The sequence below is a fragment of the Haemaphysalis longicornis genome, unplaced genomic scaffold, assembly GCF_048455015.1.
Source record: "Haemaphysalis longicornis isolate Haplotype H1 unplaced genomic scaffold, Haemaphysalis longicornis Haplotype H1 scaffold_10, whole genome shotgun sequence".
Lineage (NCBI taxonomy): Eukaryota > Metazoa > Arthropoda > Arachnida > Ixodida > Ixodidae > Haemaphysalis > Haemaphysalis longicornis.
In genome coordinates, this window is record NW_027526204.1 from 49,251,301 (window position 1) to 49,275,111 (window position 23,811).

The 23,811-nt window shown below is 46.4% G+C and overlaps 1 protein-coding gene across 1 annotated transcript in view; it reads left to right on the forward strand.

The window, feature by feature from the left end:
* Positions 1-22,175, forward strand: part of LOC144158485 (uncharacterized) — a 42,421-nt gene extending 20,246 nt beyond the window's left edge. Inside the window, exon 5 of the mRNA XM_077689389.1 lies at positions 17,592-22,175. Coding sequence (XP_077545515.1) covers positions 17,592-18,492 — 901 coding nt within the window. The 3' untranslated portion in view covers positions 18,493-22,175. The remainder of the gene's footprint in view (positions 1-17,591) is intronic.
* Positions 22,176-23,811: the final 1,636 nt, after the last annotated feature.

A 23,811-nucleotide genomic window follows, 5' to 3' on the forward strand; every position in this document is an offset into this window, starting at 1 on the left:
CAGCAACAATGGGACAGAGAAGTAGACAAACTACATATCGTTAAACCCAAAATAGTAAAGCCTCCTGCTGAAAAACATGACAGATTTGTAGAGGTAGCATTATGCAGATTAAGAATTGGCCACACACACATCACACACTTATGCCTTTTAACAGACAAACAAGCCACAATGCCATCGGTGTGGGAGTCAGCTTTCTGTCCTTCATATGCTTATTGAGTGACATGTGCAACATTAAAAGGAAATGTCATTTTAACAGGGGTGAGACAGCTGCGCATATTGCGCACTTTTTATACAAATCTGCTTTCCTGCGCCAGGCTGCTCCAAAAGCTTGAAAATTGCTAAAATTGCGCCAAACTGCCCCAAAACAGTCTGAGAGCCAAGGATTTTAACGCTCCCGCCAGTTTCAGTGGGGAAAAATGCTTACTGACGGCATAATTTTCCAGCACCCCCAAGGTGATCCTGTTTGTAAAGATAAAAAACCCGCATAAAATTGTCCCCAAGATAGTTTTTTCGAAGGTCACCATGTCGGGTTGCACATGTTATATTCTGTGTTTTTTTTAAGTTTTCCCATGGAAAACAATTGTAAAGTTCTGTAGAAAAAATACGTATGTGTACTCAGGCAACAAACTACTGGTGAAAATTGATGAAAAGATGGCAATTTTCGGAGCGCCGTATCTCCAAAACGGCAATACTGGGCGCTGCCATCTTGATGTGGTGAATATTGGAAAACATGGCCGTCGGGCGAAGCAGTTGCTCGTGGTTCAGGCAGAGTGCTCTTCACCGATTTCTACCGTGGTTTTGGTAATGGGGGTGGCGGGGTTTTCATTTAGTCGTTTGATCTGGTGAGGAAAGTTGCGTGACTCGCAGGACGGGAGTTCATCAAAAACAACGTGGGGCCCGTGATTTCACCGTGTTTCGGCATCGAGTGAGAGGCGCGGTGCGTGAAGTGAAATTTCAGACTCATTGCGGTGTTATAATAAAACGCTAAGTTATTGCTGCCCTGGACGGCAAGCTTGCGAGTGGCGGAAATGAGACGATCGACACTGCAGAATTGGCGGCGCAGGCTACATAGCCGCAAAATGTTTAAGCAGTGGCCGATAGCGGGACGGGCTATTATTGCACGCTAGGAATAATTGTTTATCTATCTGAAGTGAAATTTAATGCCAAGAGGGAGGTGGCTAAACATACCAACGTTATTCAAATTGTGATCGTAGTCAATGCGCACCTTGGGGATTCAAATGGGAGGGCTGGTGGGGTGCGAAGATTGTCACCTCGCTTTGCACAACTTTTGCCATTCCTCTACAATTGTGTGTAAAGCCGAGTCTGGGATAACAAAAATAATAATTTCAGCATTCACATGATCATAAAAATGCCTTACGATTGCTTAGTTTTTCGATTCAATGTTCTCAACGGCACTCCATGCTATCTATGCATAGAGCCTAAGAATTTATAAATGGCTTGTAAAAAGGTAGCGCAGTTCGTGCCTTGTGATACTGTAGTAGAAAATACTTCATTGAAAGGCTGTTTCAGTGTTATGGACGTTCAAAACCCCATTAAAAAGTGCACCAACCCCCTTCCCCCACCCCCTGAGTTGCCAAAAATTTGATTTTAAGGCTCCTAAGGTGACGTAATAATGCTCCAAATCAAGGTTCTTCTGCTCCAAAATCGAGATTTCGCTGCTCCAAAAACTGCTCCCAAATCTGAATCAGCTGTCTCACCCCTGTTTTAATGAAGCTTACACATAACACCTTACACCTCTGAAACCGAACTTACACCTCTGAAACCGAACTACCCTTGCTTCATCGTGATGTAATCAGTTGACCAATCGAAACCTCTTGCTTCACAGTCGCTATTTCTTGTTTCAAAGTTTCTTGAGGGTATTGTTAGAGGGTCGTAAAAGGCCAAAAAACATCAAACTAGTGAAATTCGTGTTGAGGTCAGTACCCAGGATCAGGCCGTTAAACTTCTTGCTCAAATCCGCATCGCTGATCTGGCCATCTGAGTCACGCCCCACTGGAGCTAAACAGCTCCCAGGGCATGGTCTCTGAACATGACTGTCTAAATGAAACTGAAGCTGACCTGCTGGAGGGCCTTTGTGGTCAGGGCGTAACAGCAGTCAGGCGAATAACCATACGAAGAGACGACAAACAAATACCCACAAAGCACCTCATTTTAACCGTCGACAGGTGAGCCTTCTAGAATACATCAATGCAGGTTTCGTGCTATGTCCAGTCCAGCCTTACATCCCTAACCTGCGGCGCTGTTTAAAGTGCCAACGGTTTGGGCACGGTACAAACACCTGTCGCGGCCAACTTACCTATGCAAAATGCGCCCAGCACGACCACCCATACGAAAACTGTAACGTGCAACAGTTTCTTTGTGTAAACTGCCAGGGTCCACATGCGGCCTATTCCAGGAAATGTGAAAAGTTTCAGCTAGAAAAGAAAATCATCAACATCAAAGTCACAGAAAATATCGCCTTCCCAGAGGCGTAAAAGCGGTTCGCCTCTTTTCTTCTGGGCAGGTACGCCGACGCCAGTTCGCCAGGGTCCGGAGCGGTGTCGGGCTTCGGCGAAGACACAGTACAACCACTCAGACTTTGTCCCGCCCCCACCCCGCCTGGGCTGCCTCTGGCGGCCCATCCCGTCTCCACACCGCTCGCTGAGTCAGAAGCGGTTGTGCAGACAACCACGTCTGGTGGGCATGATGCTGCATCCTCCACTTCCTCTACACCGTCCCAAACCACGTGCGAGGGCACGGAGAAGATGGAGACGGGGAAACCAGCGGCCGCTCCCACCCCCACCGCACTGCCTGTGCCATCCGAGGCGCTCCTGAAGCCCTCTGCGGCTGCGGGCAAGGAAAAGCGTGCCCAAAAGGGTCCGCAGTTTAAAGTGCGTCATCACACAGGCATTTCGAGGACATCCGAGGATGAAATGGACGTCGAGCCGTTCTTGTCTGCGTTGCACCGCCAGGAACGCGTTCAGACGCCAAAGCCTCCGGACAAGCCAAAAAAGACAAGAGTTACAGCCCTGAAAGACAACAGAAAAACATACATACCGTAATTACCCAATTCTAACGCGCACTTTTTTTCCGGAAAAATAGGTGGAAAAATCACATGCGCGTTAGAATCGGATACGAAACCGAAACTGCCGAAACAACAGAAATTTCGTATGGCCCATCGCCATCTCAACGCGGCGCCAAAGCTTTTAGCAACAATTTTTTGGACGCAGGAAGCATAGGCGTGGCTTTTCTATCGGCGTTCACACAAATCGTCAAATTGTTCCACTTGCACACTTGATAACAGCAATTGCAGCAGCGGCTCTCGCGCGTTCAAAACAAGTGGTCGGCTGAAGCGTGCGCCTCCGGAGAAGTTCGCAGGATGGGCATGCGAGGCGTGGGCCACGATCCCATCGGTCATGGTTGAACGTTCGTTATGAAGTGTGGCATCGCGAACGCGCTTGACGGCACCAAGGACGAGATGTGGTCAGCGGAGAGCTACGAGGAGGGAGATGGGTGAGATTACTTCGAGAAATAAATCGCCCGTTTATCTCGCATTCGTTTTTCTTGCTCACAAAGTTCCGTGCCCGTTACAATCGGAAGTGAAAGTTTTTTCAGTCTTTTTGCCAGGAAAATAGTGTGCGCGTTAGAATCGGGGGCGCGTTAGAATTGGGTAATTGCGGTACTCCACTAGCTCTCACACTAAATAATGGGAAGAGAAAACAATTCAATGGAACTGCAGAGGCCTTCTTAAAAACCTTGACGATGTTTCGAGATACTGCACTCCAATCAGCCACGTGTATGTGTCTTCAAGAAACACATTTAAACTCAGAACACACAAATTTCTTGAATAGGTACATGGTATTTAGGAAGGACAGGGATGGTGGTGGTACATCTTCAGGTGGTGTGGCCATCTTTGCCAGAAAATCGTTAACTTGTCACACCATCCAGTTGCAGACTGTCCTTGAGGGTGTCGCCGTTACAACCATAATCTTCGATAGGCTTGTAACAGTATGCTCTATCTACATCCCTCCTGATTTCCAGCTTTCAAGCTCTGATTTCAAGGGCCTTGTAGATCAGCTACCCGAACCTTTTATGCTTATTGGCGACCTGAATGTACACAACTCTCTGTGGTGCTTCTCCCGCACGGATCAAGGTCACCTAATCGAGAAATTCGTTACATCTTCAGGAGCATGCTGGTTGAACAAAAGCAAGCCCACATTCTACAATATAAGACACAACACATTCCTTGACTTGCCTATTGGTTCTGCAGTTTTCTTTCCTCTTGAGTGGGGTGCCCATATGGCAGTGACCACTTCCCCAACTCACTAACATATATAGGTAAAGGCCCATGCAGTCCATCTTCCCAGAACAGGTTCAATAAAACAAGAGGTAACTGCAATACATTTACAGAGACACCCAAACTACACTGCACAACCATAACATACCTAATGCAGATGAATCCGCTCAACTGCTCACGGCGCACATTCTCGATGCCGCCAAAAAGTCCATTCCCCATGCCTCTGGTGCCCCGCGCAACCAGAGGAGGCCGTGGTGGACTGAGGACTGTAGGCGGGCGTGAGAGGCCCAGAACAAGGCGTGGGTATCCTTCGTCAGTACCCCATGTCGGGTAACCTCCTGTTGTTCAAACAGGCGAAGGCGTTTGGAAAACGTGTGCACCGTGAGGCAAAAAGAGATAGTTGGTGCTCATTCATAACATCTATAAACTCATACACAGACACACGCAAGGTATAGACAAACTCAAAGGACAACCGACATACATCCTGCCCTTGGTCAGTACAACAGGGGATACACTAGAAGACCAGGCTAACACTCGCACAACACTTTTAACACGTGTCCAGTTCAGCACACTACACGAACACTTTCCTGAAGCATAAAGCCTCTTGTGAAAAGAAGTACCTACGTGACAGTAACTAATCACAGACTTCTTACAACTCCTTGTTTATACTACATGAGCTGAAGTCTGCTCTGAGCACATGTAAACCCTCCGCTCCAGGCCCAGACAACATTACATACACAATGATACAACACCTACACACAGACACACTTGAAACACATCTGCATCTATATAATAACGTATGGCTTTCGGGGCACATTCCACACCCTCACAGGACCCGCCGCGGTGGCTCAGTGGCTAAGGCGTTGCGCTGCTGAGCACAAGGTCGCGGGTTTGATTCCCGGCCGCGGCGGCCGCTTTTCTGATGGAGGCGAAAAGCGAAAACGGCCGTGTGTACGAGATTTCGACGCACGTTAAAGATCCCCAGGTGGTCAAAATTAATCCGGAGCCCTCAACTACGGCGCGCCTCATCGCCTGCGTTGCGTCGGCGCGTTAAACCCCCACAATCAATCAAATCACACCCTCAGAGGGAGGCCATAGTAGTTGCTTTCTTGAAGGAGGGAAAGGACCCGTCTTCTCCCTGAAGTTACCGTCCCATAGCCCTAACGAGCTGCCTGTGCAAGCTTCTCGAGAAAATGATAAATCGCAGGCTCGTGTACTTCCTTGAGTACAATGGTCTTCTCGAGAGCTGCCAGGCAGGCTTCAGGGCAGGGAGCTCCACCAAAGATCAACTTGTTGCGTTGGAATCCTACATACAAGATGCCTTCATCCACAATCAGTTCTGCATTACAATCTTCTTTGATATGGAAAAGGCCTACGACACGATGTGGTGGTACGGCATCTTGAGTGACAAAGTCATTTGGTGTTTCGGGCAACATGTTTAACACTCTTTCTAGTTACATGTATGAACGAACTTGCTGTGTAAGAATTGGTAGTGCACTTTCTAATCTACATGTTCAGGAAGATGGCCTGCCTCAAGGCGGTGTTTTGAGCTGCACACTCTTCATAGTGAAGATTAACTCGCTTCGTAAGGCATTGTCACCAACCATTTCTTGTTCTGTTTATGTAGATGATGTCCAAATATTTTTTAAATCATGTAATATGCCAATATGTAAACATCAAGTCCAGCTGGGCGTGAACAAACTTGCTGGCTGGTCTGACAAAAACGGTTTTAAACTGAACCCCCAAAAAAGTACTTGCATTGTGTTCACCCGTGCCTGCGGGATCTATGTGGACCTTGACATTACTATAAATGGTGAGTCTGTTCCTGTTAAAAAGCAGCACAAGTTTTTAGGCCTAATATTCGACAACAAACTAACGTTTTTTTGCATCTGAAAATGCTTAAGCAAAAATGCCTGAAAACTGTGTATATCGTTAAAGTCGTCTCTCACCAATCGTTTGGTGCAGACAAGCAGCTTCTCATCTTTATACTGCACTGGTAGGATCTTGCTTGGACTACGGCAAGGTCGTGTATGGGTCGGCAATGAAAACGGCACTTAAAATGCTTGACCCAGTTCTGCATTTGGGGCTTCGCCTTGCTTATGGCGCCTTTTGCACCAGCCCTGTCGAAAGCCTCGATGCAGAGTGCCACAAATGGTCCCTGTATCACCAGATGATATACAATGACTTGTTGTATGCCTCTAAAGTAATGTCTGACAAATCATCCTTTTAACTCGACCATTCATGATGCATGCTCACAGCAGCTCTTTTTAAACCGTCCATCTAGTCCCAAGCTGTTCCCTCTCAGAGTGAGAGCAGAAGCTTCTGCAGTGTCATTTTCATACATCCACAAGACACCCATCATTGATTTTATTGCACCATAGCAACTCAGGGCTGTTTCTTGTGACCTGTCCTTTGTGCAATTCGACAAAAACAGGTCACCATGGGCAGCTAATAGAGAGTTTTAGCTGACCGTTTCTGGCGCTCCACTACGCTCCCAACGTCGTTCTGCTCAGCACAACCCTTTTAGTTACCCTACTTACCCGATTCTAACGCGCCCCCAATTCTAATGCGCACCCGATTTTTCTGGCAAAAAAGCCTAAAAAACTTGTACCTCTTATTGTAATGCGCACGGAACTTTGTGACCCAGACAAACGAATGCAGGAGAAATGGACGATTTATTTCCCGAAGTAATCTCACTCATTTCACTCCTCGTTGCTTTCCGCTGACCACAACATTTCATCCTCGGTGCCGTTAAGAGCGTTTGCGATGCCACACTTCTGAACGAACGTTCAACCATGGTCGATGGGATCGTGGCCCACGCGTCGCAGGTCCATCCCGCGAGCTTCTCCAGAGGCACACGCTTCAGCCGACCGCACGTTTTGAACGCGTGAGAGCCGCTGCTGCCATTGCTGTTACCAAGTGCGCAAGTGGAACGATTTGATGATTTGTGTGAACACCGATAGAAAAGCCTAGGCGCCTATGCTTCCTGCATTCGAAAAATTGTTGCTAAAGGCTTTGGCGCCTTCTTGAGATTGCGATGGCGATTGGTGGTACAAAATTTCCGTGTTTTTGGCAGTTTCGGTTTCGTATCCGATTCTAACGCGCATGCGATTTTTCAGCCTATTTTTCCGGAAAGAAGGTGCGCGTTAGAATCGGGTAATTACGGTAAGCGATAACCGTATCTCCCTCTTTGGGAAATGATTCGCGTGACTGGTCGTTTCGCGTGCGCATGTAAACCAAAACTTCATCCTGAAGGAAACATAAGAGTTTGTATTTGGGTGCCCAAACAAAGCAAAATACCGTGTTTCTTGGCCTCATTTAACTTTCTTTTGTATTAGTAGTCGCTGACGTGGTATAATTTTTCTAGATAACAATAGAGAAGCCGATAAACTTTAGAATAGCCAAGCCAAGGCTGTCTTTCTCGTCGCTGCATAGAAGCAGCCCCGCGCTTCGGTCGACGTTTTTCGCTTCTGTTCTAAAGATCTTTCAGGTGTGTGGCACCATTGCCTATTCGGGAGCGCTTTCGCGACTTCGTCGCTCGTGTTTCAACTGAAGAAATGGAGTTTACCATAGCGCGCTCGCATCGCGGGGGCAGCCATGTTAAAATTCCACACGGTAGCATAAGCTGCCGCGGCGGTCCGCTAAGAGGCCCCGGTTAGCGGAGCGGGGCCCCGCTCTGGTATCGCCGGTAGCGCGCCACGCATGCGCAATGGCGCTTCCGCTTGCTATCGGGGCAGAGCGGACCGTCAGAAACGGTAAGCTAAAACTCACTATTATGTAGCATTTCCTCTTCCTGCAGGATAAGCACCAGTGTGCAGTTTTATTGCGACGCATCCAAGACAGCTGATGCTGTGGCTTGTGCTGCGCACGGACCGAACTTTAACGCGGCAAAAAGAATGAACTCCCACAACAGCATTTTTACGGCTGAAGCACACGGCATTTTACTTGTTTTACATCACATTGTCCAACATCAAATTTTAAAGTTCATAGTTTACATGGATTCTCTTAGCATTGTACGTGCACTTTTGTTTAGAAAATGCTCAAAAATTATGTAATCATCTTGTTTTAAAGCCCTTATGTCGGCATACGCCTCAAGTCTTGAAATAACAATATGTTGGTTTCCTGGCCGCTGTGGAATAGCTGGGAATGAAACCGCACATTAAATTGCCACGGCTGCTACAGTCTTGAATACAGTGGACATAGCAACAGCGCCGTACGCAGACATGAAGCCACACATTAGACACCAACTCCGCAACACATGGCAAAGACACTGGAGGGAACAGACAGATAACAAGTTACACGTAGTAAAACCACACTTAGGACCATACACTACTGATTCACGCAATAGACACATTGAAGTTACCTTAGCTAAGTTGCGGATAGGCCATACACATGTAACACACTCACACCTTCTCACTAGCTCTTCAAGACCCGTGTGTAGCAGGTGTGGGCAGGGCCTCTCCCTAGTTCACATCCTAGTCACATGCAAGGCACTCGATAAGAGACAGACATTTCAAGGGACTATACAGACAACACACTCCGCTACACCCTTCCTTGTTTTTTGGTGATAATGCCATCGTTTCTGTGCAACACATTTTAAATATTTGTCTGATGTCAACTTTTTAAACCTCATTTCCTATCATGCGTAATCAAAACTGGCCCTATACAGCAGCCATCACCATTGCTTCTGATTGATTTTACTGTTATTCTGTGTTACACATTTTAGTAGCCATTGTTTTCTGCATTATACTTTTGTTTGGCACTCTTTGCCCAAGCTGGCCTTGCGCCTAAAAATGCAACCATCAGCATCATCAACAACTCTAATGTAAACTTATGGCAAGCCAATGAAAGATGGCTTGCTGATAGAGTCATCTTAGCCACCAATGCGAGTGGGAGTTTTTTGCATCATAGAGTTAGATGAAGAGCTGTAGTGGATTTGCAAAAAAGAACTTTGCCGGAAGGTGTACTTTTATTTTTGTAGAATGACACCGGTCACGATTCAGGCATTTGTGAGCATTGCTATAGATCACAGCTGTAGCATGTTGACAGCAGTAGTGCATCGAGATAACTGCGGTGAAAATCGGCTAGGGCCCCATCTAACTGACTGGAATCAGCCTTTACTGCGTGATCAGCCCAAACCTAGGATGCCAAAAAATGCAGGCCATATAAACATGATGAAACCCTCATTAAAGGGACACTGAAGTGAATTTGTCGGTAGCATTTCGGCTGGAGTACCCGCAAATTTTCCCGCCATTTTTTCGCGGGGCTACCAAGGTTGCTAGACCAGGACTGCCCTCTGTTGATTAGCTCGCATCATCCGTAAAGGCCGGGGATCTGTCAGCCCGCTCTGGCTATACAAACCCCTGCGCGCTCGCGCCGCGGGCTGGGGCTCTGGCCCGGGTTTTTTTTTTTCGCTTCGTCCCCATGGTGGCCAGACCAGGACTGCCCTCCCCTTTACGGACTGCCTTTATGGGCCCCATACGTTTGTAGTACCTCCCGTGGGGACGAAACGAAAAAAAAAACGGGCTAGAGCCCGAGCCCGCGGCGCAAGCGCACAGGGGTTTGTATACCCAGAGCGGGCTGACAGATCCGCGACCTTTACGGATGATGCGAGCTAATCAACAGAGGGCAGTCCTGGTCTGGCAACCTTGGTAGCCCCGCGGGAAAATTTGCGGGTACGCCAGCCGAAATGCTACCAATTTGTCAAGCTCCCAGCTTTGCTTGCACTGTGTAGACTGGCTCAAACTGCCACACTTTTCCTCGTTTATCCGGTTGATAAGTCAGTAATTATTTTATAAAGTGGGAAAGAAGAAAAAGTACCATGCACGTTCTGTGGCGGCCGCACCAACTAAAGGCTGTTACGTCTTGAGGAGGGGGCGCCGTGATTGGACGATGTCCAAGGTTAGCATTCGAACAAATTTCGGTTTCGGTTCTGTAAGGTAACATGCTTGACATCCGGCGGCATCGTTGGATGGGCATTCTCGATATCTCAGTAATCGTCGTGCCGTGCTTATGCCATGTTGTCGGCTGTAATATGTCTAAGATAAGCCTCGCAGGACTGCTTCGCATTGTGGAAATCACTAGCCGAGGCCTACGCAGTGCATGAACGCCCTCCGCATCACCGCAGACGCTGAAATGCCATGCGCTTTTCCCGCATATTCGGAGCTTGCCTCACTCATGCCCGTATCGTAAAAAGCGTGTTCGCACCAGGCCAAGGGTCTGCCGATAATTGCCTGCGCCCACTGCCCGCAAGCCGACGGTGCTTGTAGCAACAGCAAGCCAACGAGAACTGGCTAGCGCGCCATTGTCAGTCTGCACGCGTTCTGCGAACTCGCTCGCGGAGCAGTGAACGTTACGGCAAAAAAATGGTGAACTCACGTTAGAAAACATCGGCCGCAAACGAAAAAATCAACTTACAAAAAAAAGCATGCACCCTCGGGGATTCGAACTTGCGACTTGCAAAACAAAAATTCTAGCGCTTTAGACCACTCGGGCACGAGCCAGCCTTGCCGAAGTGGGATATATAAGGTATATAATGTACAACCAGTTTACACTTTTATTTAGTTTTAGCATTTCAAGTACTTTAGGTGAATATTTGTTGTATAGCACTCCTGCAGTAAGCGTCCCCCAAACTTCCACAATATCTCACGTCTAGCAATTGCATTTCTCTGACGGAAAAGCGTTCGCAGTTGTGCAATCATGCTGGTGACCGCTGTGCTTGTTCACCCAGCGCAAAAAAGTGCTTCCTGCACCCTAGTTTTGTGCTGTACGGTAAAAGTTTCAGTTGATTTGATTTCCTTAGTACCTATATTGACTTCGCTGACTCTTCTCCCTCCTTGAAGTGGCATTAGATTTTTCAGTGCTGCCACTCCTGCACCAAATGCGCCAATGTGCGCCAAATGAGGTATCCTGCGCCATCCTGATAAAAAACCACGATTTTGCAAGCAAGTGCGCCAAAATTTGTGTCGCGCAAATCGCGTGCAGCCTGTTACAAGCACTACTTCACAGTGGTGTCTAGACATGTGTAACTAATTCGGCTTGATAACTTGAACTCCCTAGCACCCGTCATCGTGTTTGCCGCGGTGAGTTTGGTTGGCTCCGTCACTGTACCACCGATACAGTGTTTTCGTCTAGCAACTGCAGCGCTGGCGTACCGCGGTTCAAACTTTCCTTCTTGCTGTAGTTTCCAATGGTTCCTGCTATGAACAATAGGTAGCTTTAGGTGGCGTTTATTGCCGGCTCTCTCCGCCCCGAGAGCCTGCGGGAGCGCCGTTTCGCGGCATGCATGACGCGCTCGGCTGCAAGCTCCTGGTTCGATTGTTGGGCTCGCGGAGTGGACCATCGCAAGTGAAGCGGGCCGTGAGAAATGGCCAGTCTCTCTAAAGCATGAACCTCGTGGAGCGTTTTCTGCTTGCGAAAACGCGCCGCGCACGCCACAGGCGCGCTGCCGCTGCCGCGTAACCATCCGCACGCTGCGAGCGGTGCGGCAACATGGCGGCGGCTTCGGCCGCGAAGTGGTGTGGGGAGCTCGAACGACCACTTTTAAGCGCTCTCTAAAATACCGCTCAATGCACACACGAAGTTTCTTGTGTGGTAAATGAGCATATAATGTGGGCGAAATCGTCATTTTAAAACATTATCCGCGTCGCCAGTGAAAGCGTCCATGCAATACCTGCCAGGGTGGTGAGCCTAAACCCCTCGGACGGAGCCAACCGGCCGTGACCAGGCTGTCTCGAGCGCTTCAAAACCGCCGCCATGAGGCGCGCGCCTCCCCATTGGCGCAAGTCGCCAGGCTCCTCCCCCTTCCGCGCGCGACGCGCGTCATTTTCTGAGCGAGGCAGAAACTGTAGCGTGCGTGGAATCGTCGACGCGGGCGTGAAAAAATCGGACGCGCAACGCCGACGCGCACGAATCGCATGCAAAAATGCTCCATGCGCATTTCTCGTGCCCATTTCCAGCTTGCCTTTTTGCCTTTTATTCGCACCAGAAAGGAGCAAAATACCTTGAAAATTATTTTTTGAGGCATTTTTTGGTATTGCGTGGATACTTAGGGGATTTAATTGCATCTAACTTCTGGCGACTTCTAGCTACTGTTTCGAAATAAGTGGGAAAAAAATCCCATTCTTTTTTTAGAAAATAAGTTTTTATTAAACAAACATGATATGGGTACACAGTATATACAGGAGGAGGCCCCAGGGATGCCAGGTTGGGGCTATAAATAGCCAAAAATGGCTACTTTTTTGTGGTTGGTGGAATTTTTATTGGCTATTTGGCTATTCTTGGGCTATTGGGTGAGCTGACTGTGAAAGCTATTTTTAATGCATGTTCGAGCCTGCGAGCTATGGAGCGTTTTCAGTGACTACTTGAAAAAGTCTTCCCTAGTAAGGAGAAGGCCATTATTCTTCAGCTGTGTGCCGTCCATTTTTGATCGCACGTGTGAAAAGCATCTTGAAGCCCATTCCATGGCGACCTCTACATCCATTACTGGACGGTACTGGTAAATGTTTAGTGTTGAGAGTTGCTTTGGACATATCTAGCAGTTGATGTTTAGTTGCTCCAAGGTGCTCCAAAACTGGCATTTAGGTGCTCCAAATTGATCCAAAATTAATAATTTGGTGATACGAAAATTGCTCCAAATCACCGTTCATCAGTGGCACCACTGGATTTTCCTACTATAGCGTAAAGTCAGCGAAGCGTCGCATGTGCACTTGTGCAGCGCTTGTGTAGAGCGGCCCAGACTCGGAGCTCGATACAGCGTACAAACTAACAAAGTAAAGAAAGGTGCATTCTTCCATTCACAAATGTGTTGTGGCTTATTTTTAACTGATTGAGCGAATTGCGACGACCCGTCTGTGGCCTGTGGACTAAACGTTGGGCCGACTGACTCGGTCGCGGAAGGTCGGTGAGCCGTGCAGTAGCGCAGCCAATTGTCAGCTCATCTCCTGCTGACGTCACACGAAAAAAAATGGGCGAGAGTGCAGAGAGGACAGCATTTCCGAATTGATTTTTCTACTAAATAAATTCGCGTAAACGCACTCAGACTGGTCGAAACATGGCCTATGGACTCCGGACTACAATTTGCGCTAGTAATCCCGCAATGTTTACAAATCACTTCAGTGTCCCTTTAATGAATGAAGCTTTTTTCAAAAAATGGTAATGAGTTTTGTACAGGGAACCACGAATTAGTGTCATTCGAAAGGCGGTTGTTTCTGGAGGCTTACGCGTATGCTTCATCCTAATTTTCACGAAGCATACTTCCTCCATGCACTTCCAAGCTGAGTTATTGCCACAAAACCGCTTAGTGTAGCCAGCAGTAACTTACAACTGTGGGCAATCTGAGAGATATGCATCAGCACCTCTTCAACCTGCACTCAAAGCACTCTTCAGGACACAATTTGGGAACACCACAAGCAACTTTACCTCCAGTGATACATTTCCAAAATTACTTCATATTGGGCTCAGACCCACGCATTCAAATCACTGCCATATGTCAACAGTGATCACAATGGCCCTTGTTGATGCCCTCCCTTCAGTTGAGCACGTTCCTGGAAACCGGATTTGTGAAGCTTCCAAGCAGCAGTTATATAGCACATGAAAATGAGGAACTTCTGTACCGTTCAGAGACCATCTCGATGTTTTGTTTGTAGGCACTAAGGTGAGCTTGAAGCTTCCGGTATAAGAAAAGGAGGAGTCAGAAACAGCCACTGGCAGCTGCATTAAGAAATGAGTGCAGTATTAGCCAGAGCTGTGCATGATGAGGTATACGGAAACTTTCCTGCAGGACGATATGGGAGTGATGCCTACGGCTATGGTAGTGACCCAACTATCCACTTGTGACATTTGAGGGTGGCCAAATACTTCTCAGCGATTATGTGATCTTGATGAATGACCTCAAAAACGTTTTCCCAGGAAGAAAAGTGAGAAAACATGATTATCTTACTGTGGAGCCCCATTCTTGGTCTCGTGAAGAACAGTGGAATTCTTCGGAGCAACCTGACAACAAGTTCGAAAGGCAATGAAAATCTAGGCTGCCAATGGCACTCTAGGCACCCAGGAACGAAAATGTGGTCGCCCAGTTAGTGGTCGCCCAGTTTTGCCCAGTAAGGCAAAAGAGACAATTGGGTAAAAATGTTATGTTTGCTGTAAAAGGTATCCTGCCGTGATGTCTGTGGGCCAGGTTAAGTGTGGTGCAGAGGGGAAAACGAGTCTGTGATTCTTCTTCCTCCACATCAGACAGTCAGATCAGGCTCGCTGCTAACTGCTGCTGCAAAATGCTCACTTCTCTTAAAGGAGCCATGAAGAGAAAACAAAAGTTTGTTTTATTCGAAAGATTAGGTGTTTCGTAGTAGCCTAAGTGCTTTCCCGGAAGCAAATGATGCTTTATTCACTGAGAAATAAGGCAATTTAAGCCAAAATTTTACATCTCCCGCTAAATTGCACATTTTCTGACGTGAACAATGGCGTCATACGAGCCGGTCCATGAAACAGATACTCAGTATGTCGACTCCATATAACACCCACACGTGGGAATCAAACAGGAACCGGAACTCGTGCCGAAACCGAGACGGCGGCCATTCTAAAAATACTAGTAAAACCTAGTGCAGCCGCAGCTCTAGTCATGGAATCGCCTGATCCGGAGAACAAAACTCTCGCCGAGATGATTGGGCTTGCATTTAACAACCTCACACCACTTGAACGCTCAATGCTTCTAAGTGCACGAGCGGTAGGAGTTGTGGGATACGCGTCCATTCCGCGATAGCCACAACAGACGAACGCCCAGCCATCGGCACCGCTGCCTCGTCAGCCCCGTCGCGACGGACGAATACAGACTGGTACGTATGTGCCGTATTTTTATTATGGTTAATAATAGTTCAACTTTAGTAGCAGTATCACTTATGCCAGTTGGCCGGTGTCGTGTATGGAAAGCCGTTAGCGCGAGCTCTCTGCTTCGACCCGAAAGATACGAGGGTGAATGCGCGGTGTGTACGGCATTTTTTTCCCCTAAGGTCAGAGCGCTTTGGCGGCGATTTGACGAAGTCGGCGACGAGCGCCAGCATATCCCAGGAGTGAGCTAACGTAAGGGTCCCTGCTGTAATCACTTCCTCGGAAATGAAGCGAGCACACTCGTACTTCCTTTAGCTCTCTTTCTGTTCCGTTTGCAAAGTTCACAAAACGTAGCCACTTGCCTCGCTGAGGTTCATCGTTGGGCAGCACATGAAAGGAGATCTCCTCACCGGCGGGGATGTCGCACTCCCTCGACGATTTGCCCGTACTACATGGGCATTTCAAACCGTAGCAATGAAATTTCATTGTAAAGTACTCGAACAAACTGAAGTTTTCAGTGGTTGTAAACTGGAAACGAGCTCCTAACAATAGCAGCAAGCCAACACCATTCCGAAACTGCGACGACTGTCACTATCTCGTCGCTGCTTGCTGTTCCTTACTCCCCTCGTTTCTATTTTTACCTTTGCTGGTTGGCGATATGACGGCCAACTTCCTGTGAAGGGATTACGATACCAAGCAAGGTCGCGGCTGTGCGTGCTGGGACGGTTCGTTGGCCCTGAAGAGCCTCGAACCCGAAAATTCGTCTGCGCGACGGTGGCGACGTCGAGATGTCGAGTTCGGCTGGCGGTAGTTTCGTACGCATTGGCGTACACGCTTGCGTGTTTATTCGGAACTTCAACTGTTTACTCCACCGTTCTTAGTGTCATAAAAGGAATGTGGAGTATGCTTAACGGGCATATAGCTCACTATGCAAAGTGGTAAGCCCTGCCTAACTTGCATTTGCTTTTGCCGGCCTGCGCCAATCGCAGAGCGTTCTCGTGTCACATCGTAGGTTCTGTTGCGGGAAATGAGCTGATGGGTCGCACTGTCATTCCCTTTTTTCCTAATTATGTAGCTTACTTGAGCGAAGTTTGCGTTAAAAGTGGTGTCAGTATGGTTCAACGAGGCAATCTTTCGGATGAACCAAACTTGTGTTTTCTCTTCATGGCTCCTTTAATTGACTGTGCGTAGACCCATTAATAAAAAAGTGGGAAATTTGCCGAATTATGCTGTTTATGGTGTATTTTTTGTGGTGTCAAGTGACACAATTAATGATCATTTAGCAGCGAGCCAGATGTGCTCATTCCTGCCGCATAAAAGTTCGTAGGCACGTAGGCGTCCCGAGTTGGGGACACAGTTCTATAGTGGACATAAGTACGGCTAATTGCAAACTTAAAAAAAATTTCGCCTCCAACGAAATTTATTCGACTGCAATTTTCTAAACGAAAAGCTAGAGTGGGTACGTATAGTGAGCTCTCTCAAGTAATTTACCTCTTATGATTTGGTGCTTTATGTAAGTCTTAACTTTAGCTAAAACCTATTTTTTGACATTTTTGTAAGCAGTTAACCTAAAAAGTAGTCTGTAATCAACCTAAATTATATTTAGTACGCACTCAAGGAATAAATCAATGCATGATGAATATATTAGGTCTGAAGCTTTATGACGCCTTTGCAAAAAATTGTGAAAATGCATCATTTCTTGCGTTTTTACTTAAAAAATACAACACTAAAAATTCTTGGTTTCACTCATGGTGCGACATCAAACAGCAAGACAAGTGGAAGGTTCTACAATATTTGCATTCTACATAGTTTCTTTATTTAAAATTTTTTATGTTTAACCACATTTTTTATGTTTGCAGAAACTTCAAGGAGTTCTCACATGACCGAAATTTTTTGATGAAAATTGGCAATGGTCGATTTCGGGGCTGGGACATTTCGTGTGGATTGACCCTGCTATATTTTCTGTATAACTAAGCCGCACAGTTTTGGAGGTTTTAATTAACTTTTATACTGCACCAGAAAATGAACTAATCAAACTTAAAAGGACCTGTATCAAGCCCTTTTTTTAATGTATTTGTGTACATAAAATGAATAAAGTTAACATATAATTTCCACTACCAGAAAAGAATTAGTATGGTCTAATTAAAGTTTATTCAGAGAAAATTTAAAGCACTAGACTTGCAATGTGATTTGTTGATATATAACCTGCTGCTACACCTTCGGTTAAACAATGCTTGACAGAAGTTGTTGACAAGTGTGAAGAAAATTTGCAGAAACCTTGAATTTTCTGTTTTTTACATTGTGAATAGTTTGTATAAATGCATTTATTGGGTTGACACTTATTGCGGTTGGTCTCAAAGATTGCATTAACTTGATTCTTGCAATATCCTCATTCCATATTTACTTTTCTTGTATCTTATTCTGCCAACTTAGAAATCTTTGAAGTGACTGTGAAAAAACTTCATTTCAGAGGGAAATTTGGTTCCTGTCAGCCCTGTCAGCAATGCAACCATCCCCCTCATCAGGTGAAGTTGCGCACCACAAAAAGGGGCTCCACCTACACGGTTTGCAAAAAAATGTTTGTCGAAAAATGCAACCTGGGCAGCCATCAGAGAGTGCAATATGAGTGCACCACCTGTGAAAAGAGTTTTACTCGAAGACGCTACCTGCTTGATCATGAGAAATCGCACTCTGGCGAGAGGCCGTATGTGTGCAGCACCTGTCAGAAGAGCTTCACTTGGAGAAGCCACCTGGTTAGGCATGAGAAATTGCACTCTGGCGAGAGGCCGTATGTGTGCAGCACCTGTCAGAAGAGCTTTACTCAAAGAAGCCACCTGGTTGTTCATGAGAAATTGCACTCTGGAGAGAGGCCGTATGTGTGCAGCACCTGTCAGAAGAGCTTTACTCAAAGAGGCCACCTGGTTGTTCATGAGAAATTGCACTCTGGCGAGAGGCCGTATGTGTGCAGCACCTGTCAGAAGAGCTTTACTCAAAGAAGGTGCCTGGTTGTTCATGAGAAATTGCACTCTGGCGATAGGCCGTATGTGTGCAGCACCTGTCAGAAGATCTTTACTCAAAGAGGCCACCTGGTTGTTCATGAGAGATTGCACTCTGGCGAGAGGCCGTATGTGTGCAGCACCTGTCAGAAGAGCTTCACTCGCAGAAGCCAACTGGTTGTTCATGAGAAATTGCACTCTGGCGAGAAGCCGTATGTGTGCAGCACCTGTCAGAAAAGCTTTACTCAAAGAGGCCACCTGGTTGTTCATGAAAAATTGCACTCTGGCGAGAGGCCGTATGTGTGCAGCACCTGTCAGAAGAGCTTTACTCAAAGAAGGCACCTGGTTGTTCATGAGAGATTGCACTCTTGTTAGAAGGTATGTTGGTAGCACCTGTCAGAAGAGCTGTACACACAGTTCCAGTTTGGTGGATCATAAAAGATTTCACTCTGGCGAGAGGCTGTATGTGCATAGCACCTGTTAGAAGTGCTTTGCTCAAAGACCCAACCTGATTAACCATAAAAAATTTCACAGTTGAGAGGCCTTTGGTATACAGCAGCTGTCAGAAGAGCTTTACTCCAAAAACCCACTTGGTCACCCATGAAACACTGCATTCTCATCAAGGGCTCTGTGTGTCATCTCTCAGAAAAGCTTTACTCACAAAGTTCACCTGGTGTCATGAAAGACGGCACTCTCTTGAAAAACAGTCCGTAGAACCCGTCAAGAGACTTTTTTCATGGTCCAGTTTGGTCACTCATGAAGGAGTGCACTCAAAAAAGGCCACAATTTTGCATCTCCTATCAGATTTACACATAAAAAGGGGAGTTGATTGCTCATAAAGAATTACACTTCAGTGGGAACCCATACGTGTGTATTGATTGAGAGAATCAGCTTACTAAAAGACACTTCTTTGTCTTACATAAACTACTGCACTTGCCAGGCATTCTGTCGATAGTAACCGTCCGACTAGTTTCACTCGTGGAAATCACTTGCATAATTGCGTTAATAATTTCATCCTTTGCAGGGCGTGGTCGCCACATTGGGAGCGCTTTTTCTCAAAGCTTTTTATTAGTCGTAAATGATTGCACTTTAGTGACACCTAGCATTTGGCAACAACTGTTCTGCACAAGGAATTGCACTCTCGTGAAAAACTGTTTGCTATTTATGTCAAAACGGATGTTTATATATCATGCAAGATTCCGTCATGGAGAAAAATCTAATGCCTGTACCATTTGTCAAAAACTGATTGTTGTAAATGTAAATTTATTGAAGGATGAAATATTGTATACACACTATAATCGATGGGTGTCAGAAAAGTATTGTCCAGAAAGAGTCAAAAGGGGTTCTGAAACACCGGCGACCGATACATGGATGCACATATGTTAAATACAGCAATTTCCTGGTAATCACCTCCTTGAACTTGGTTGAACAGATTGTATTACTGGAGTTATTGTCAATGGAAACAGCAATTTATTTCAGAGGTGCATTTCCTCCTCGGTTCATTTGTCTTCAACAGCTGGAGCGTTCCCCTCCATATTGCTCATGATGCTTAGCTGCTCGGTGATGCCTCCCACCAATTTGAGCTATGCTACACCAGTGTGTCTGCTAGTGTATTGTATGCATCGGTTTTGGGCAGAGTCCTCGACTTTCAGAATTTTGTACGCCTAAGAGAGTATGCATTTTGCTCACTACTGGAAGAACATAAAAAAGTGGTAGGTTTTTTATTCTTCCACACTCCGACGAAAAGTTGCAGTAAACGGGATGACCGTCAATCATCAGCCACCAGAACAAAGTGACGACAACAAGAATTAGTGCATATCAAAAAATTGAATTGTCGTTCTAAGCCTGCCTAAGCTCACTGCAGGGCCTTCATCTCTCCTATATACCTCCAATTATCCGACTCCGCTAACTGCGACCAATTTATCCCCGCGAACTTCCTAATCTCATCTGCCCATCTCAATTTCTGCCACCCATTACCACGCTTGCCTTGTATGGGATCCGCAGTGTCACTTTTAATGACCAACGGTTATCTTGCCTTCACATTACATGCCCTGCCCACGTCCATTTCTCAATTTCTACTAATACGTCCTTAACACACATTTGTCCCCTGACCCACTCTGCTCTCTTCTCTACCAAGTTACACCCATCATCTGTTCCATTGCTCGCTGAGTCATCCTCAATTTAAGTTGAACCATTTTTGTGAGCCTCCAAGTTTTTGACCCGGAGCCTCAGATATGGGAAAGCAAAACAGGCGATCCTCAATCGTCAGCCACCAGGGGAAAGTGGCAAGGACATGAATTAATATGTATAGGATCCTCAAACTTAAGAGAATTGATAATGACTTGGGTCTGAATTTGTTAGAGCGAGCATGTACATGTGTTCCCAAAGTGAAGTCAATTTATTGTTCGTTGGGTGCCAATGTTGAGCTTGTTAGTGTTGTGGTTGTAGCTATGCTGTGCACCGGTTTCCACTTTCATTATTCCATTCGGTCTTCCGTACATTTCTATGAAATATATGCATTTATTACCCCAACAAGAGTGACTGGTTTACACTTTACCTAGTTATCACCAGTGAAAGCAGACTATGCGCACATGTAGTGTGTTGTGAAAATTTGCCTTTGCTTGAGAATTGTCAGTCTGCAGTCCGGCTGTTTGTACTGACGATTCATCCTGTAAGCAAAATAGCCTGGGACTCAAATTCACGATTGAAACATTGAAACAGAATGGCATTCTATCTGGATCTGTATCTTCGTTTTGATAAGGAGCAGGTCTTCTGGATGTATGCGCCACGATCGGTCAAGCTTTTGATGAACTACTCATTGGGCCTACCAAGCTTGTTAAAAATGCTATTGCCTTGTCATGTTTTCATTCAGCAATTTCGAAATTATACCAACACTTGATGACAGACAGTTTCAATGAGCAAGTTAAAAAGTTAAGGGAGGCAGAATTTCCACAGGACCTCTTGTCATGGTCATGTGAAAAACTTCTAAAAATCCTAAAAACAGAGTCCGGCTGCCGGGATGTTGCAGAGGACACCCAAGAGCCCAAAAAAGTTGCAGTCATCCCATACATTCATAGAATCGTGCACAACTTAAAAAAAATGGGCCATCGCAATGGAGTGCAAGTGGCTATCATGGCTCACAAGTTGCGTTCTATATGTGGCAGGCTTGATAGAAAGATAGAGCGGGGAAGTGATAAGAAAGGGATCGGTTGTGGTGTTAAACACAAGAACCGGTATGTTGCCTGCGGAACAGGAGTTGTGTACAGCATTTCTTTACCCTGTGGTCGAACTTATGTTGGGCAAACTGGCCGATGTATCAACGTGCATTTGAGAGAACATGAATTGTCATTGAAGGGCCCTCTATCATCTCATCTTTCTTCGCATTGTGGTAAGTGCAGCGAATGCAAACCTAATTTTCCTGCCACTAGCATTTTATTTAGGCACCGTGATCAAACAACCCGCGAAATCATGGAGGCATTCCACATAGAAGAAGAGGTAATAAGTGTATGAGCCAAGCAAGCATGTCTCCACCCTAAAGAGATTGCATATCTGCTTGCGCCTTGACGGTAACGTGTCTATCTTGTTGTGTCATCACCGTGACCTTTGTAAACTTGTTTCGATCATGCGCAGTGCCTTTCTATTAATTTTATTGTTTGTCTTGAGTGTTGATATTCACCCTTCTTGATATTAAAATTTAGTTGTTAGACCAGCAGCTGTCCTTGTGTTCTACTTCCTTCGTCTTTGTTTGAGTTCAAGCTGGTTGTATCCAAGAAGATTCATCCTTTACCTCACGGCAGTGTTACCAACTACAATTTTTGGCATACTTGTAGGGTGTTCTATCGATTTTTCTTTTATCATTGGGCCGTAGTGCCATTCAGCCAGTTTTCCGTCAGCGTAGGGCTATTTTGAGTTTCACCAAATGAACCTGCTTAAACGGGCACTGACGCAAAAATTTTGCATCTTGTTTTTTTTCTTGCGATAAGTAGCTAGTGACCTACTTATATTTCCTTTCCTGGTCAATTTTTATGCAGTCGGGTAGCTTGATATTTTAAAGATAGTAGCAACACTTCCTTTTTATATCAAGATCAAATATACATGGTTTCTATATAGGTATTATTATTGATAATTACTCCTTGTAACTGGAGATGTAGTTGCATTTAAGCTTGTGATATAAACACGTACTGCATCATGTTAGGTGACCATTATAAAACGTGACCATATTGCCGCGAACCATGCATTGGGTTTGTTTATTTGTGTTTTGCTTTTGCCTCCCGGCTGCGCTGGCTTGTGTTATCGCTGTTGTCTCTGTGCCAAGGGAGGCGCGTGTTCCGTTCTTTCTTTCTGTGGCGCATGTGTTCTCTCTTCTGATAGGGAGAGCGTTCCGAACGAATGTGAACAGCCTAGAATAAGCTTCGTTGATCTACAGTGTCCTGGATACAATTCAACTATTCCAGAAACCCTCGCGCCGAGTGATAAATTCCCGCTGAGCAGATGCCGCGGCATTGTAATTGCTGACACCATTCTACACACGTCACTTTGTTGACTGCTGTTTCGCCGCCTGTATGTTCTTTGAGTTGTTAGGGGAGCACAAGTTCGCCCCAATAAACTTTTTTTCTTCAAGACAGCTGCGTCGTCTTTGGCTACGTGACATTTGGTGGAGGTGCGGGGTACGCACCCTTTATGCTACCAACAACCTCTGGAAGCCACCAAGCTAGTCCAACTACAACTAGAGCCAGCCGCCGACTGCAAGGCCTCCCGTCCGAGTTTGTACTGGAAGATAAATTTAATGCGGAAGACATCACGACCGGTGCCATGAACAACGCATCCCCGATGACCAACGCATCGAGCACCCCCGTAGTTCTGCAGCAACCGCGGGAGCTACCATCATTACATGGGTCACCTATGGAAGATCGTGACGAATGGCTGGAGCATCTTGAGAGGGTCCAAACGTTTAACCGATTGGACGACGACGAAACACTCAGGCAAGTGTTTTTCTACCTTGAAGACTCCGCACGGATTTGGTTCGAGAACCACAAATGTACGCTGACAACCTGGGAGTTATTCAAGAGCGAGCTCTCGAAAACTTTTACGACTCTGGTACGCAAGGGACAGGCCGAGGAGCTGCTGCAGACACGCACGCAGCATCCTAATGAAAGCGTGCTCGTGTTCGTTGAGGAGATGAAGAAATTATTTTGCCCTGCGGACACAGAAATGACTGAAGAAAAAAAACTAAGGTTGCTGAGTCGAAGGGTTAAGCAAGAGCTCTTCGCATGCCTTGTCCGCAACCCCCCGAAGACCGTGTCCAAATTTCCGTCTGAGGCGGCCGCGTTGAACAAGCCGCTTGAAATACGAACGAGGCAGTACGACCGCCCAATCAATGCACTGGTTTCGGATACGATTGGTGCCGGCGCTATTAACTCCGACTCACTACGCGAGACTATCTTTGCAGTGGTGAGAGAAGAGCCGCGGAAACTTTTCCCGACGACGATGCCACAAACTCAAGTCGCTTCCCCGACTGACGTGATTCGAGAAGTACAGCAGGCTTTGGGAACTTCTATGCCGTCCGAAGCATACCGTGAGCCAGAGGCTATGACCTACTCTACGGCTGTTCGTCGACCCCGCCATGTTCCAACACGTCGTCAAGACGCATCGCAAAGTTCGTGGGCTGCGCCAGTCGTACTCGTCAAGAAAAAA